Here is a 17,078-nt window from a genome sequence, read left to right as displayed (position 1 = left end):
TGGTTTCGACCCGCCCCTCGAGCCATCGCATCGGTCTCTGCGGCTGACGTCACGCGGACGCCGGCTGGCGGTTGCTGTATTTGAAGCGGCCGCCGGCGACATGTCCCTGCCAGTGAGGAAGGGTGAGTGAGAAAGAACGCGGGGTCAACGCCAGAACCCGACTGGCTGGTGACTGTCGTCCAAAATTTACTGTCTTCCCCCTCACCTCCTCCCTCCCAAAATAAACATTCGGTTGCGTGTTGAGAAGGAGTGGCACCGGGCTGTCAGATTTCGTGCACTTGCGGTTGAATCTTCCTGACCGACGGTGGCCGGTGCAAGGTTACAGTAAACCTAGGCTGGTTTACACATTCAGTACTGTATGGCATTGTACTATTGTGAAGCATTCTTAAAACTGTTGATTTAAATATCAAAGTGATTAGTAAGGGGATCAAGGGTTCCGGGAGAAGGAAGGAGAACGGGGTCGAGAAACGTCAGCCATGATCCAATGGCGGAGCAGGCTCAATGGGCCGAATGGTCTAATCCTGCTCCTGTATCTTAGGGACAGCCAGATCCGGCAGGAGTTACGTTTCAATGGAACATTCTACGCACGAAAGGAAAAAAAAAGACCGTGACCCCCTTTTAAACTCCAGAGTAAATACTTCGGGTGTTAAAAATATGAAATCAAAATAGAAATGGCTGGAAATACTTAATAGGTCTTAGCATCTGTGGACAGAGCATGATAGCAATATCGTTTCGGGTCGATGACCTTTCATCAACCTTCATAAGATTTTGAATGGCAAGATGTGAAGGGAGGGTATGCTTTACTTTATTGGTCAGAGTATTGAGTATAGGAGTTGGGAGGTCATGTTGTGGCTGTTGATTAGACCACTTGTGGAATATTGCGTACAATACTAGTCTCCTTCCTATCAAAAGGATATTGTGAAACTTGAAAGGTTTCAGAAAAGATTTACAAGGATGTTGCCAGACCTGGAGGATTTGAACTATAGGGAGAGGCTGAATAGACTAGGGCTGTTTTCCCTGGTGTTTTGAAGACTATGGGGTGACCTCACAGAGGTTTACAAAGTCATGAGGGGCATGGATAGGATAAACAGACAAGGTCTTTTTTTTGGGGTGGGGGAAGTCCAGAACTAGAGAGGGTGGGAGGAGAAAGATATGTGACCTAAGGAGCAAGTTTTCCACACAGAGTATAGTGTGTGTGGAATGAGCAGCCAGAGGAAATGGTCGAGGTCGGTACAATTGCAACATTTAAAAGTTATCTAGATGGGTATATGAATAGGAAGGGTTTAGAGGGATATTGGCCAAGTTCTGGCAAATGGGACTAGATTAGGTTAGGATATCTGGTCAAAGGGTCTGTTTCCCGTGCTGTACATCTCTATGACTCTGAGGGCCATGGAGGAAAGATAGTGGAATGGGTCCAGCTAAATTATTCTGAGAGATAATTGGTACAGAGTCTGAATCTATGGTTCAAATGCCATTCCTATGTGCTGTAACTATGATTCTGCGAAGAAATTTCTACTCCTGGCTGACTTCTTGTCCTTGAGACTGAACATATGATAGCCACTGAGCATCAAGCCTTCTCTGAGCTTTTTGTTCCAACAAGATCACTTAGTCTTCTGAGTTCTGCAGCATGTAAGCCCCTTCTCTATTTATCCTCCTGGCAACCGTCCCATTTCAGGATTCAGTCTGGTGATTTTTTTTATTATTCTCAGATATGATTTCATGAAAATAATTGTCAAGCTGTTGATTGGTTAAGTCTGTGATACCACCGACACAGAGTTGTTGTGAGCCCTTGGGTGTTAGGCAGGAGTTTGTATGATTGACTGGGTGAAGTGCGGCTTTGATGTTTCTGGTGCCTGGTGATCTGTCCAAATTTGTGTCTTCTATGGCTTTTCTGTAGCAATCTGATACAACTGAATTAAAATAAAATAAATTCTGGAAATGTTCAGCAAGTCAGGAAGCATCCATGGAAAGAAACAGAATGAGTTTTCATTAGAACAGGAACGTCATCCACCTAAAGTGCAAATTGTTTTTTTCACATATGATGTCAAATATACTGAAAATTTCCAGTATTTTAAAATTTGATTTCACATTTCCAGTGTCTAGATTATTTTGCTTTTGTGATCTAACTGAATGACTTGCTAAACCACTTCAGAGGTCATTTATGAGTGAAATATATTGAAGTGTGAATAGAGTCATCTTTAAACCAGACTGAGTAAGAATGGCAAACTGGATGGATTTTTCTATCTTATGGTATTGTATGGCACCCATTAAAACTTGTTTAAATTTAGTTTCTAATTTTTGACCAAAAATCTTTAATTTTTCAAATAGCCCATGTAAATGTCACCTCAAAGTTTCTAGTATATATCACTCCAACTCAACTCACTTCCCACTTGTGTTCAGAGTTATACTTCAGCGACCAGGATTTGAAGCAGAAGTTTTCTGTTCTATCTACTTCATTGTTAGATCGCAGAGTGCAATTTTTTCACAAAGGTATTGGGCAAATTTAATTTGTCATTGAAATGGCAGAGGTAAGATTGGAACAAAATGCAAAATAATGTGCAAGATTTGTATGATCATCACGCATATTAAACTTTCCCAGAAGCAGAACAACATTCACTGAATGGTCTTCATAGTCTTATGGCCCAGAGGAAAAGGATTACGAAAAATATACTTTTTGGGTTTCCTTTTTACTAAACATTTCCTTATAAGCTGCAAGCTTTTGAAACGGAAAGACTGAATACCTAGCACAGTTCTTTGCTGACTGTCCAAAATATTATTTTGTAAAAGTTGACTCTGTACATTTTGCCTAAACATGTCTTGAATTCATTTAAAACAGTCACTAGTTTTAAAATTTGAACTTGTATCTACAGAGCATAAAATTGGCCTGTAGACTACGACTCCAGTGGCATTAGCATTATGCCTCAAAATGAAAGCTGAAAGAAAATCTAATCTTAAAAAAAAACTTGGGGATTATTTTATACATGACAAGCAAGTTTTGTGTTATCAAATTTGATTTAAAAAGCGTGCATTTCAAATCCAACCAACGTTTGAATTTCAAGGAACGGATGCGACGTGTCCTTGATATGTATGTACCTGTCAGGCAGGAAAGAGATGGTTGTGTGAGGGAACCTTGGTTGACGAGGGAGGTTGAATCAACGAGGTAAAAACAATGACTGCAGATGCTGGAAACCAGATTCTGGATTAGTGGTGCTGGAAGAGCACAGCAGTTCAGGCAGCATCCAAGTAGCTTCGAAATCGACGTTTCGGGCAAAAGCCCTTCATCAGGAATAAAGGCAGTGAGCCTGAAGCGTGGAGAGATAAGCTAGAGGAGGGTGGGGGTGGGGAGAGAGTAGCATAGAGTACAATGGGTGAGCGGGGGAGGGGATGAAGGTGATAGGTCAAGGAGGAGAGGGTGGAGTGGATAGGTGGAAAAGGAGATAGGCAGGTAGGACAAGTCTGGACAAGTCATGGGGGCAGTTACTGAGCTGGACGTTTAGAACTAGGGTGAGGTGGGGGAAGGGGAAATGAGGAAACTGTTGAAGTCCACATTGATGCCCTGGGGTTGCAGTGTTCCGAGGTGGAAGATGAGGAGTTCTTCCTCCAGGCGTCTGGTGGTGAGGGAGCGGCGGTGAAGGAGGCCCAGGACCTCCATATCCTCTGCCTCCTGGGGAGTGGGAAGGGGAGTTGAAATGTTGGGCCACGGGGTGGTGTGGTTGATTGGTGCGGGTGTCCCGGAGATGTTCCCGAAAGCGCTCTGCTAGGAGGCGCCCAGTCTCCCCAATGTAGAGGAGACCACATCGGGAGCAATGGATACAATAAATGATATTAGTGGATGTGCAAGTAAAACTTTGGATGTGGAAGGCTCCTTTAGGGCCTTGGATAGAGGTGAGGGAGGAGGTGTGGGCCCAGGTTTTACAGTTCCTGCGGTGGCAGGGGCAAGTGCCAGGATTGGAGGGTGGGTTGTTTGGGGGCGTGGACCTGACCAAGTAGTCGCGGAGGGAATGGTCTTTGCGGAAGGCGGAAAGGGGTGGGGAGGGAAATATATCCCTGGTAGTGGGGTCTGTTTGGAGGTGGCAGAAATGTCGGAGGATGATTTGGCTTGTGCGAAGGTTGGTAGGGTGGAAGGTGAGCACCAGGGGCGTTTCTATCCTTGTTACGGTTGGAGGGGTGGGGTCTGAGGGCGGAGGTGCGGGATGTAGACGAGATGCATTGGAGGGCATCTTTAACCACGTGGGAAAGGAAATTGCGGTCTCTAAAGAAGGAGGCCATCTGGTGTGTTCTGTGGTGGAACTGGTCCTCCTGGGAGCAGATCCGGCGGAGGCGGAGGAATTGGGAATACGGGATGGCATTTTTGCAAGAGGTAGGGTGAGAAGAGGTGTAATCTAGGTAGCTGTGGGAGTCAGTGGGTTTGTAAAAAATGTCAGTGTCAAGTCGGTCGTCATTAATGGAGATGGAGAGGTCCAGGAAGGGGAGGGAGGTGTCAGAGATGGTCCAGGTAAATTTAAGGTCAGGGTGGAATGTGTTGGTGAAGTTGATGAATTGCTCAATCTCCTCGTGGGAGCACGAGGTGGCGCCAATGTAGTCATCAATGTAGCGGAGGAAGAGGTGGGGAGTGGTGCCGGTATAATTACGGAAGATCAATTGCTCTATGTAGCCAACAAAGAGACAGGCTGGGGACCAGACGTGTGTCCATGGCTACCCCTTTGGTCTGGAGGAAGTGGGAGGATTCAAAGAAGAAATTGTTAAGGGTGAGGACCAGTTCGGCCAAACGAATGAGTGTGTCAGTGGAAGGGTACTGTTGGGGACATCTGGAGAGGAAAAAACGGAGGGCTTTTCCCCGGTTCCCTCCGCGACTACCTGGTCAGGTCCATGCCCCCAAACAACCCACCCTCCCATCCTGGTACTTTCCCCTGCCACCGCATGAACTGTAAAACCTGCGCCCTCACCTCTATCCAAGGCCCTAAAGGAGCCTTCCACATCCATCAAAGTTTTACTTGCACATCCACTAATATCATTTATTGTCTCCGTTGCTCCCGATGCAGTCTCCTCTACATTGGGGAGACTGGGCACCTCCTAGCAGAACGCTTTCGGGAACATCTCCGGGACACCCGCACCAATTAACCACACCGCCCCATGGCCCAACATTTCAACTCCCCCCTCCCACTCTGCCGAGGACATGGAGGTCCTGGGCCTCCTTCACCGCCGCTCCCTCACCACCAGACGCCTGGAGGAAGAATGCCTCATCTTCCACCTCGGAACACTTCAACCCCAGGGCATCAATGTGGACTTCAACAACTTCCTCATTTCCCCTTCCCCCACCTCACTCTAGTTCTAAACTTCCAGCTCAGTAACTGTCCCCATGACTTGTCCGGACTTGTCCTACCTTCCTATCTCCTTTTCCACCTATCCACTCCACCCTCTCCTCCTTGACCTATCACCTTCATCCCCTCCCCCACTCACCTATTGTACTCTTTGCTACTTTCTCCCCACCCCCACCCTCCTCTAGCTTATCTCTCCACGCTTCAGGCTCACTGCCTTTATTCCTGATGAAGGGCTTTTGCCCGAAACGTCGATTTCGAAGCTACTTGGATGCTGCCTGAACTGCTGTGCTCTTCCAGCACCACTAATCCAGAGAGGGAGGTTGAATGTCTTGTAAAGAGGAAGAAGGAGGCTTACATAAGGTTCAGACAGAGCATTGGAGGGAGACAGGATAGCCAGGATGGAGCTGAAGAAAGGGTTTAGGTGAGCTAAGAGAGGGCATGAAAAATCTTTGGCGGGTAGGACCAAGGATAACCCCAAGGCCTTTTATGCATATGTGAGAAACATGAGAATGACGAGAACGAAGGTAAGTCCAATCAAGGACAGTAGTGGGAGACTGTGTATTGAGTCGGAAGAGATAGGAGAGGTCTTGAATGAGTACTTTTCTTCAGTATTTACAAATGAGAGGGACCGTATTGTTGAAGAGGAGAGTATGAAACGGACTGATAAGTGAGAGGAGATACTTGTTAGGAAGGAAGATATGTTGGGCATTTTGAAAAACTTGAGGATAGACAAGTCCCCCAGGCCTGACGGGATATATCCTAGGATTATGTGGGAAGAGAGAGAGGAAATTGCAGAGCCGTTGGCAATGATCTTTTCATCTTCACTGTCAACGGGGGTGGTACCAGTGGACTGGAGAGTGGTGAATATTGTGCCTCTGTTCAAAAAAGGGAATAGGGATAACCCCGGGAATTACAGGCCAGTTAGTCTTACTTCGGTGGTAGGCAAAGTAATGGAAAAGGTACTGAGGGATAGGATTTATGAGTATCTGGAAAGACACTGCTTGATTAGGGACAGCCAGCATGGATTTGTGAGGGGTAGGTGTTGCCTTACAAGTCTTATTGAATTCTTTGAGGAGGTGACCAAGCATGTGAATGAGGGTTGAGCAGTGGATGTAGTGTACATGGATTTTAGTAAGGCATTTGATAAGGTTCCCCATGGTAGGCTTATGCGGAAAGTCAGGAGGCAAGGAATGGTGGGAAATCTGGCCAGTTGGGTAGAGAACTAGCTAACCGGTCCAAGTCAGAAAGTGGTAGTAGACGGTAAATATTCAGTCTGGAGCCCAGTTACAAGTGGAGTTCCGCAGGGATCAGTTCTGGGTCATCTGCTGTTTGTAATTTTTATTAATGACTTGGAAGAGGGAGTCAAAAGGTGGGTCAGTAAATTTGCAGACGATACGAAGATTGGTGGAGTTGTGGACAGTGAGGAGGGCTGTTGTCGGCTGCAAAGGGACTTAGATATGATGCAGAGCTGGGCTGAGGAGTGGCAGATGGAGTTCAACCCTGTCAAGTGTGAGGTTGTCCATTTTGGAAGGACAAATAAGAATGCGGAATACAGGGTTAACGGTAGGGTTCTAGGTAAGGTGGAGGAGCAGAGGGATCTTGGGGTCTATGTACATAGATCTTTGAAAGTTGCCACTCAGGTGGATAGAGCTTGTAAGAAGGCCTATGGTGTATTAGCGTTCATTAGCAGAGGGATTGAATTCAAGAGTCGTGAGGTGATGTTGCAGCTGTACAGGACCTTGGTAAGGCCACATTTGGAGTACTGTGTGCAGTTTTGGTCGCCTCACTTTAGGAAAGATGTGGAAGCATTGGAGAGGGTGCAGAGAAGATTTACCAGGATGTTGCCTGGAATGGAGTTTAGGTCGTACGAGGATAGGTTGAGAGTGCTAGGCCTTTTCTCATTGGAACGGCGAAGGATGAGGGGTGACTTGATAGAGGTTTATAAGATGATCAGGGGAATCTTATAGACAGAGACTTTTTCCCCGGGTACAATAGAGTGTTACAAGGGGACATAAATTTAAGGTGAAGGGTGGAAGGTATAGGGGGGAATGTCAGGGGTAGGTTCTTTACCCAGAGAGTGGTGGGGGCATAGAATGCGCTGCCTGTGGACGTAGCAGAGTCAGAATCATTGGTGGCCTTTAAGCGGCAATTGGATAGGTACATGGATAGGTGCTTAAGCTAGGACAAATGTTCGGCACAACATAAGACCATAAGACATAGGAGTGGGAGTAAGGCCATTCGGCCCATCGAGTCCACTCTGCCATTTAATCATGGCTGATGGGCAATTCAACTCCACTTACCAGCATTCTCCCCGTAGGCCTTAATTCCTTGTGACATCAAGAAATTATTCATCTCTGCCTTGAAGCCATTTAGCGTCCCGGCCTCCACTGCACTCAGCGGCAATGAATTCCACAGGCCCACCACTCTCTGGCTGAAGAAATGTCTCTGCATTTCTGTTCTGAATTTACCCTCTCTAATTCTAAGGCAGTGCCCACGGGTCCTAGTCTCCTCGCCTAACCGAAACAGTCTTGGGCCAAAGGGCCTGTTCTGTGCTGTATTGTTCTATGTTCTATGTTTGACAATACTAAACAATATAAATATTTTACAACATTTTATGTCAAAAAGTGACTGCATAGTCCAAAATATGCCCTTGTGTCTGCTCAGACTAGACCCTCTTCTCAACTATAAATATTGCATTTGCGGGATTTCAGTCATAGAGTCATAGAGATGTATAGCACAGAAACAGGCCCTTCAGTCCAACCCGTCCATGCCGGCCAGATATCCCAATCCAATCTAGTCCCATCTGCCAGCATCTAACCCATATCCCTTCAAACCTTTCCTATTCATATACCCATCCAGATGCCTTTTAAATGTTGCAATTGTATTAGCTTCCACCACTTCCTCTGGCAGCTCATTCCATACACATACCACCCTCTGTGTTAAAATGTTGCCCCTTAGGTGTCTTTTATATCTTTGCCCTCTCACCCTAAACCTATGCCCGCTAGTTCTGGACTCCCCCACTACTAGGAAGACACTTTGTCTATTTATCCTACCCACCAGGACCTTTCTGTAATCTAGGGAATTTTAGATTATTACAGTCAACTCATCTACTATCTCTAAAGCCACCTCTTTCAAAACCTATTGGCTTTTATCTTGTTAGTTTTGCTAATACTTTAATTTATCCCTCCCTTCTCCCTCTTGATTTTCTTGTATTGGATACTTGTGTTTTCTATTGTGAAGACAGATGCAAAATGCTCAAAGTCTTTGCCATTTCCTTACTTTCCAGTGTTTATTCCCCAATCTCACCCTCCATTAGCTACTTTTTGGAATACTTGTCAACATTTTTACTGCCTTTTTAAAATATTTCTTGCTAGTTTTCTCTCTCACTCTAATTTCTCCCATTTTTAAAATCATCCTTTGCTAATTTCTGGAATGTTCCCAATTTTTAGGTGACCCATGGCCTTTGCAGCATTGTGTGTATTTTTTTAATATTTTAATATCACCATTAACGTTCTTCCTTAGATGGATGATGCATCTTTCTTATTCTAGTTTCAGTTTGTCTTTTATATTTGTTGACAGTCATGAAATATTTCCTTAAATGTCTGTGACTACTTCTCTCCATCTTACCTTTTAACCTATTCTCCCAATTCCACTCTAGCTACCTCTGTCTTCATGCCCAGCTTTATTTCAAAGTTTCAGACCTATCTTTGAATTGAATGTGAAATATTATCATATTGGGATCACTCTTCCCTGGAAGAGCCTTTATCATGAGCCTATTAATCGATGACAAATCATTGTACATCTCTGGTTACGGAATGTTTTGCTGTCAGAAAATGAATGCATTAGAAGTACTCATTTACCAAACTACCTTTGCCATTGATTAATTTGATTTATGTAAAGATTAATGTCTTCAACAATTATCACAGTACCTTTCTTCCAAGTTCTCAGAATTTCCTGATTTTTGCTGTCCTACTGTATAACTATTGTCAGGTATCCTACAAATGACTATCCCTGACATTTTTCCTTTCACAATTATCTTTATCCAAATTGATTCTCAAACCAAGATCAATTGTCACTGTAATCCAAAGGGCATTGTGTAGTTGGAGCATATCTTTGCTTTTGTTTTTACATGTTTTTGTTTTCTCTGAAGTTGTCACTTATTATTTACAGTTACTTCCCACTCATCCATTGGTGCTATGCTTGTTCTGCCTTCAATTTTAAAATTCTCATTCTGGTATGTCCTACTCCTTGCCTCTGGGTTAATAAGGGTTGGAGCAGAAAGAAATGAAATGCAAAACCATCACTAGTACAAACACAGAAAATACAGCACAGTTCTAAATTCCAATGGGCAAATTCATAAGGAGTAATCAACATATGGTCATCATTCCACATTGAAACCTCATTAATCAGTGGGTTGAATTTGACCATTGGAATTTAGAACTATGCTATAACCATGCTCTATGTCAGTGATGGTTTTGCACCTTGTTTCTTTGTGTTGTTTGCTGCAGAACACACAACTTCTGACCAGGTCTAATTGGCGTACTATTTATGGAACTAATTTAGTGAAGTTTTGTGTATCTTAGCATGTTCATGATGATTAGTGGAGTGGTTGTAATATTGAATGTTAAAGAGATTGGAATGTCATTCAAGATCGACTGTGAACACAATGGTGGGATACCTTTTACACTAGTTATATAGCAAAAACACACAACCATGAGTAGTAAGTACTAGACCAGATCGGGCAGGATGGTTGGCAAACATGAAAAGCTCTTTTTCTGTCTTATTACACATATTCTTGCTGCAAATCTATCCAAAGTTTCAAATCAGTCAGGAGTCTTGCTGAGAGTCTTCTTCAACTACCTATTGTACTGAGACCTCCCAAAGTCTTTTAATTTATACTTGTGAACCTGAAGCCTTTTCATCCTATTAGGATTTGCTTTATTTCAAAATATATGTTATCAGATATCAAGTCTTTTCTATAAATTTTGGGCTGAGTTTGGAGTAGGAGGTCAGACAGCAACTGTGGAAGTTGAAACCAAGTTAATGTTTTCAGGTAATAATCTTTCAGTGGAACCTGGGTATATGTTCATATGTTGTGTTTCAGCTGCTGTAGTTCATAGCTTTCAGGGTTTTTTTAAAATAAATGTATGAGTGACATTGATTTTCATTCGGATAGAAAGTCACTTGTATCAAGTTAGAAATTTCAATGTTCCCAGAAACACTTGCTGCATACATTTTCTTAGATAAGGGATTTTGGCAAATCTTTCAAATGATAGTAAAGTACCAGTGAAGGTTAAACTTGTGATATTAAAAAGTCCATACAGCTCTTTATGGTTTTGAGCTAGCAATTGTAGCTAAGGAGCTCCCTTTTTGCCATGTGCAAGATACAGCAGTTAAAATTGTAGTGCAAAAGGAAAACCTTGCCTATGAAAAGCTCCAACCATCATTAATCTGTGTCATATGAAGCTTGAGTGGTGTCTCATGGAAAAGTAAAGAGGAATTTGAGCTCAAAATTCCTGGCTTTCATGAAGTAAGACCAGGTCAGTAATTAGCAGTAGCTGCTCAGTCCCAGCAACATGCCTTGGTATTCAGTCTCGAAAGATGTTACCTCAAGAAATATGAGCAGGGGTAGACTGTTCAGTGCCTCAGGCCTACCCTGCTATTCTATAAGATCATGGCTTACTGCCCCAAGCCTCAATTCCTCTTTTATGCCAATGCTGCATATCCATCAACTTCCTGATATTCCTCCTTCCTCCACTCCAACCTCTCACCCTCACAACGCGCAGCCCTCCACTCCCTCTGCTCCAATCCCAACCTCACTGTCAAACCAGCAGATAAAGGGGGTGCAGTGGTAATTTGGCGCACTGACCTCTACACCGCTGAAACCAGATGCCAACTCGAAGACACCTCCTCCTACCGCCCCCTTGACCACGATCCCACCCCCATCATCAAACTATCATCTCCCAGACCATACAGAACCTCATCACCTCAGGAGCTCTCCCACCCATAGCTTCCAACCTCATAGTCCGGGAACCCCGCACCGCCCAATTCTACCCCCTTCCCAAGATCCACAAGCCTGACCATCCCGGCAGACCCATTGTCTCAGCCTTCTCCTGCCCCTCCGAACTCATCTCCACCTACCTCGATACTGTCCTATTTCCCCCCCTTGTCCAGGAACTCCCCGCATACGTTCAAGACACCACCCACGCCCTCCAAGACTTCCGTTTCCCGGGCCCCCAACGCCTCATCTTCACCATGGACATCCAATCCCTCGACACCTCCACCTGCCATGACCAGGCCCTCCAAGCCGTCCATTTCTTCCTCTCCCGACATCCCCAACAGTACCCTTCCACTGACACTGTCATTCATTTGGCTGAACTGGTCCTCACCCTTAACAATTTCTCCTTCGAATCCTCCCACTTCCCCCAGACCAAAGGGGTAGCCATGGGCATCCTTATGGGCCCCAGCTATGCCTGTCTCTTTGTCGGCTACATAGAACAGTCTGTCTTCCATAGTTACACCGGCACCACTCCCCACATCTTCCTCCACTACATTGATGACTGCATCGACGCCACCTCGTGCTCCCGCGAGGATGTTAAGCAGTTCATCAACTTCACCAACATATTCCACTGAGACCTTAACTTCACCTGGACCATCTCTGACACCTCCCTCCCCTTCCTGGACTTCTCCATCAATGACAACCAACTTGACACTGACATTTTTTTTACAAACCCACAGGCTTTCACAGCTACCTGGATAACACCTCTTCCCACCCTACCTCCTGCAAAAACGCCATTCCGTATTCCCAATTTCTCTGCCATATCTGCTCCCAGGAGGACTAGTTCTACCACAGAACACACCAGATGGCCTCCTCCTTTAGAGATTGCAATTTCCCTTCCATTGTGGTTGAAGATGCCCTCCAACGCATCTCATCCACATTCCATACCTCCACCCTCAAACCCCACCCCTCCAACCGTAACAAGGTTGGAGAACCCCCCCCCCCCCGGTCCTCACTTTCTACCCTACCAACCTTCGTATTAATCGCATCATGCCACCTCCAAACGGACCCCACCACCAGAGATATATTTTCCTCCCCACCCCTTTCTGCTTTCCGCAAAGACCATTCCCTCTGTGACTACCTGGTCAGGTCCACGACCACACCTCCCCTCCACCAAACAACCCTCCTGTCCTGGCACCCTCCCCTGCCACTGCAGGAACTGCAAAATCTGCGCCCCACCTCCTCCCTCCTTATTCTGTGTCTCCTTATTCTGTAACTATTTCCTTTATTTCAGATTTCCCCACTAATGGGGACATCACCTTACAATCTACCCTTTCAAGCCCCAGCAGAATTTTGTATGTTTCAATAGATTTTTAAAAAAATTTCACTATAATCTAATGTTTCGCTGTTCTTGATGTCAATCCTTTCATCCCAGTATCAGCCTAGGGTGAATCTCTTGAACTGCCTCTGAAGCAATATGTCTTCTCTTGAATACAGGCGTCAAAACTATACCCTACACTAGATGCAGCCTCGCCAGCAACTTTTCTTATTTTTAAACTCCAATCTCCTAAGAGTCAAGGCCAAAATTCCATTAAAAGCAAAATATTGCAGATGCTGGAAAGTGACACTGTAAAAATACAGCAGAAAATCAGGTCTGTTAGTACGTGTGGAGTCAGAAATGGAGATAAGTTTTTTGAGCAGTATGACTTCAAATCTGAGTTTCTCTAGCATTTTTGTTTTTTTCCCAAAGTTCCATTTGCTTAATTCCTTTGCTGTCCCTGCATACTAAGTTTTTGTGTTTCAAGCATATAAACACCCAAGTCCCCCTCGACTACTGTTTTGGTCTCCAAAAATGACTTGACCTCTATTTAAATAACATTCCACCTTTCTGATTCTTGCCACAAAAGTGCATGATCTCACAACTTCCTACATAAAACTTAATCTGTTTTTCCCTCTCACGCAATCCATCAATTTTCCCCAGCATATTTCTTATGATCTCATCATAGCATACCCTCACATCTATTTTTATATCACTAGCAAATTTGGATATATTACATTCTACCACCTCCTCTAAGTCATCAATATAGATTGTAAATAATTGAGGCCCTTGGATTAATCCTTGTGGAACTCCACTAGTTGCATCTCACCTGAAAAAGACCCATTATTTCTAATTCTTTCTGTGTGTTAACCAATTCTTCATCCATGTTGGTGCCTTACGCCTAACATCATTGTCTCCTTTTCTTATTCACACATGGATTGTGGGTGTGCACGTTTGAATCGGTATTGCTTTCCCATCCATAGTTGCCCGTGAAAAGTTGATCATGAACTGCTGCATTGAACTGCCACAGTCCATGTGCTATAGGTAGACCCATTATGCTGTTAGAGAGAGAAATCCAGAACTCAATTATGCTGGTGCAATAGAGATGTATTTCGAAGTCAAAGTGGTGATTGCCATTGAGATAACCTGCAGGAGGTGATGTTACCATGATCTGTTGATACATCATAGTATTGTGTGCAATCGCCCTTTATGTGGCATCTTATTGAATGCCTGATGGAAGTTTGACTACACCTATTGTTTCCCATTTCGACACTTGTGTCCTAAAACAATTCTAGCAAATTTATCAAATGTGATTTATCTTTTACTAAGTTATGTTGAGTTTGATTGCATAAAGATTTCCTAAATATCCTGTTATTTCTTCCTTAATAACAGATTCTGGGTTCTCCCCAATGATAGCCTATAGTTTCCTGCTTTCTGTCTCACTGCCTTCTTGAATAGGGGTTTCACATTACTGGTTTTCCACTGAACCCTCTTGCAACTGAGTGAGTTCTGGAATATTGTGACTAATGTCTCTACTATCTCTGCAACCACTTCTTCCAGCGGAGATTCACATGGATGATCCCTGGAATGACAGGTCTAGCATATGAGGAACGGCTGAGGATACTGGGATTGTATTCGTTGGCGTTTAGAAGATTAAGGGGAGACTTAATAGAGTCATACAAAATAATACATGGCTTGGAAAAGGTGGATGCTAGGAAATTGTTTCCGTTAGACGAGGAGACTAGGATCTGTGGACACAGCCTTAGAATTAGAGGGGGTCATTTCAGAACAGAAATGCGGAGACATTTCTTCAGCCAGAGAGTGGTGGGCCTGTGGAATTCATTGCCACGGGGTGCAGTGGAAGCCGGGATGCTAAATGTCTTCAAGGCCGAGATTGATAGATTCTCGTTGTCTAGAGGAATTAAGGGCTACGGGGAGAATGCTGGTAAGTGGAGCTGAAATGCGCATCAGCCATGATTGAATGGCGGAGTGGACTCGATGGGCCGAATGGCCTTACTTCCACTCCTATGTCTTATGGTCTTATGGTCTAATCCTTGGATATAGTCCATCAGTTCCTTGTGACTTATCTACTTTTAGTTCCATTAGTTTATTAAATACTTCGTCCTTTGTGACAGAGACTATGAAGAGATCTTTCCTCCCATTCGCATTATTTTTGGGGTGTTTACAGTATCCTCCACTATGAAGACTGATGCAAACTATTGGTTTAAATTATCTAACATTTCCCTGCACCCCATGATTAATTCTGCAGTTGCATCCTCCAAAAGCCTCACACCTATTTTAGCTACCCTCTTATATTTTTTAAATAATAAATCACATTGTAAGTAAAGCAGTAACTGCATGTAAACAGATTTTTGCAGGTATAAAACATTTTTCTATTTCCCATCCATCATCTCTCTCCACACCCAGAATTCTTTGGGGCCTCCACCCTGAAGCCATTTTTCATGTGGTTTATAAATTTCAAGATTGGGCAGACTAATGCCTTTTTCCAAGGAGGTCTTCAACTTGATCTTGAATACTCATGGAAGTCAGTTGCTTTTGGTTTTTATGTTTCTTACCAATTTATTTTTATAATCAAATCTTTCACTTATTATTAGTTATTTTGTCATCCACCGTGAATTCCTGTATTCAAAAATCCCAATTCTCTGCATTTCATTAGTTTTTGCATGCTTCACATGCCTGGCAAAGAACAATAAAGTCAATTGTGTGTTGCTGGAAAAGTACAGCAAGTGAGGCAGCATCCAAGGAGCAGGAGAATCAATGTTTCGGGCATAAGCCCTTCCCCAGTTCTGAATAGAAACAAATGAATTCAGCCTAAGGGTTAAAGAATGTTATCCTGTTAATTTGTGGCTGAACTTCAACTAGATAACTCTTTAGTGTATGTGCTTAAGATTTGTTCTGGGAGTCAAAGGTTATTGCCAAAAGTTGGTCAAGATCACAAATGGTGGTTTAAAGCAATTTTTTTTGGTTATTTCATATTCCAGAACTCAATCCATGACAGGATGGTTCCAGCAGAAAACCAAGTAATGTGAAACTTTCTGAGGATGCTGTTTGCATGCAGAAAGAACCTGTGCATGGAGGCATTTTTTTAATGTGAGAAGGTAATTGCACTCCAGCTGCCACAAAAGTCTGGCTGCCCACTTTTATCGCTAGCCATAGGCATATCGGAAGAATTCGCAGGTTGGTAATCAACCTCTTTGGCTGTTGTGACACACTTACTGTGGCTAACAAGATGGGACTTGAATCCAAAGCTTCAGGCTCCGAGGTGAGGTCTCTACAACTGCATAAGAGACCTCCTGGAAACTGTATTGCATAAGTTAAATAGACAGGAAAGACACCTGGTTATAATGGATGAGACAGTGTATTTGTTCCAGATTTAGTGATAGGACTGAATGGGAAAATAGTATCGGTCTCTTCTGTTCTCCTCTGTCTTCAGCGAACCCAAGTGTCAGGCAGAAACCATGTGGGTCTACTTCAAAAAGCTCTCCTCTATTGAAATTGCATTCTACTCTTGATTCAATTTATATACTTTACTTCCAAGTGGACTGGTGAGTGTGTTTGAATTCAAATATCCAATTGGTCATAAACAGGCAGACAAGGTGGACAGCTTTCTCTTACCCCTGACGTCATTTTATAGCTTATATATTGTACGCACGTTGTATTCATTTGGTGAACAAAATATTCCATCTAATCAGGAATGTCGATATGGAGACTGTGCTTGAAAGATATATGTCTCTTAGATAACATCCTTGTGAACAATGGACAATTGATTGTGTTGTCTCATTGTTATCTCCTGAACTGGGAACAGAGAACCTTTATTGCTAAGAAGCTGCAGAATCTTTTAGAGCTATTTCTAGTAGTTTCTTTAATTTCAAAACTGTTCTCTTTTGTAACTATAGTATTAAAACTACCATACTCTCATGTACATATCTGCCCACTGTAATTTGCTGATTTTGAAATCTGCTTCTCGCACATTGTACTTAATACTGTATTACTTTTTCCAGGACTTTGGTTATCACTAATACAGTTTTACTGAAATTTTCATGGTAGCCTCTGATGCTTAACACTGCGAATGAGACTCTTCATTTTTTAAAATTCTTGTTTCATGTTTTCTTTTATTTGCAGCCTGGGCATCTCACATGACCAATTCCCCAACATTGATTGTAATGGTGGGATTGCCTGCTCGTGGGAAGACTTATGTTTCTAAGAAACTCACTCGCTATCTCAATTGGATCGGTGTCCCCACCAAAGGTAAGTCATCTTATTATATAGATTTAATCTCTTGCATTATGATATATTCAATCAACCACATAACAGTGACAGCAAAGATACACAGAGGGAATTAATTTATCACAGTAATAACCAAGGGTGTTATTCATACAAGGATAGATGTTTCCTGATGAGTGTACTCATTTTAAAGTAC

The 17,078-nt window shown here is 43.4% G+C and overlaps 1 protein-coding gene across 1 annotated transcript in view; it reads left to right on the top strand.

Moving 5' to 3' along the window:
• The first annotated feature begins 14 nt into the window (after positions 1 to 14).
• The window catches only part of LOC140467340 (6-phosphofructo-2-kinase/fructose-2,6-bisphosphatase 2-like), a 90,485-nt gene continuing 73,421 nt past the window's right edge, over positions 15 to 17,078 (top strand). The window contains exons 1-2 of the mRNA XM_072563633.1: positions 15 to 122; positions 16,781 to 16,906. Coding sequence (XP_072419734.1) covers positions 101 to 122; positions 16,781 to 16,906 — 148 coding nt within the window. The 5' untranslated portion in view covers positions 15 to 100. The remainder of the gene's footprint in view (positions 123 to 16,780; positions 16,907 to 17,078) is intronic.

Source organism: Chiloscyllium punctatum, chromosome 45, assembly GCF_047496795.1.
Source record: "Chiloscyllium punctatum isolate Juve2018m chromosome 45, sChiPun1.3, whole genome shotgun sequence".
Lineage (NCBI taxonomy): Eukaryota > Metazoa > Chordata > Chondrichthyes > Orectolobiformes > Hemiscylliidae > Chiloscyllium > Chiloscyllium punctatum.
This window is presented reverse-complemented; position numbering and strand designations above follow the sequence as displayed.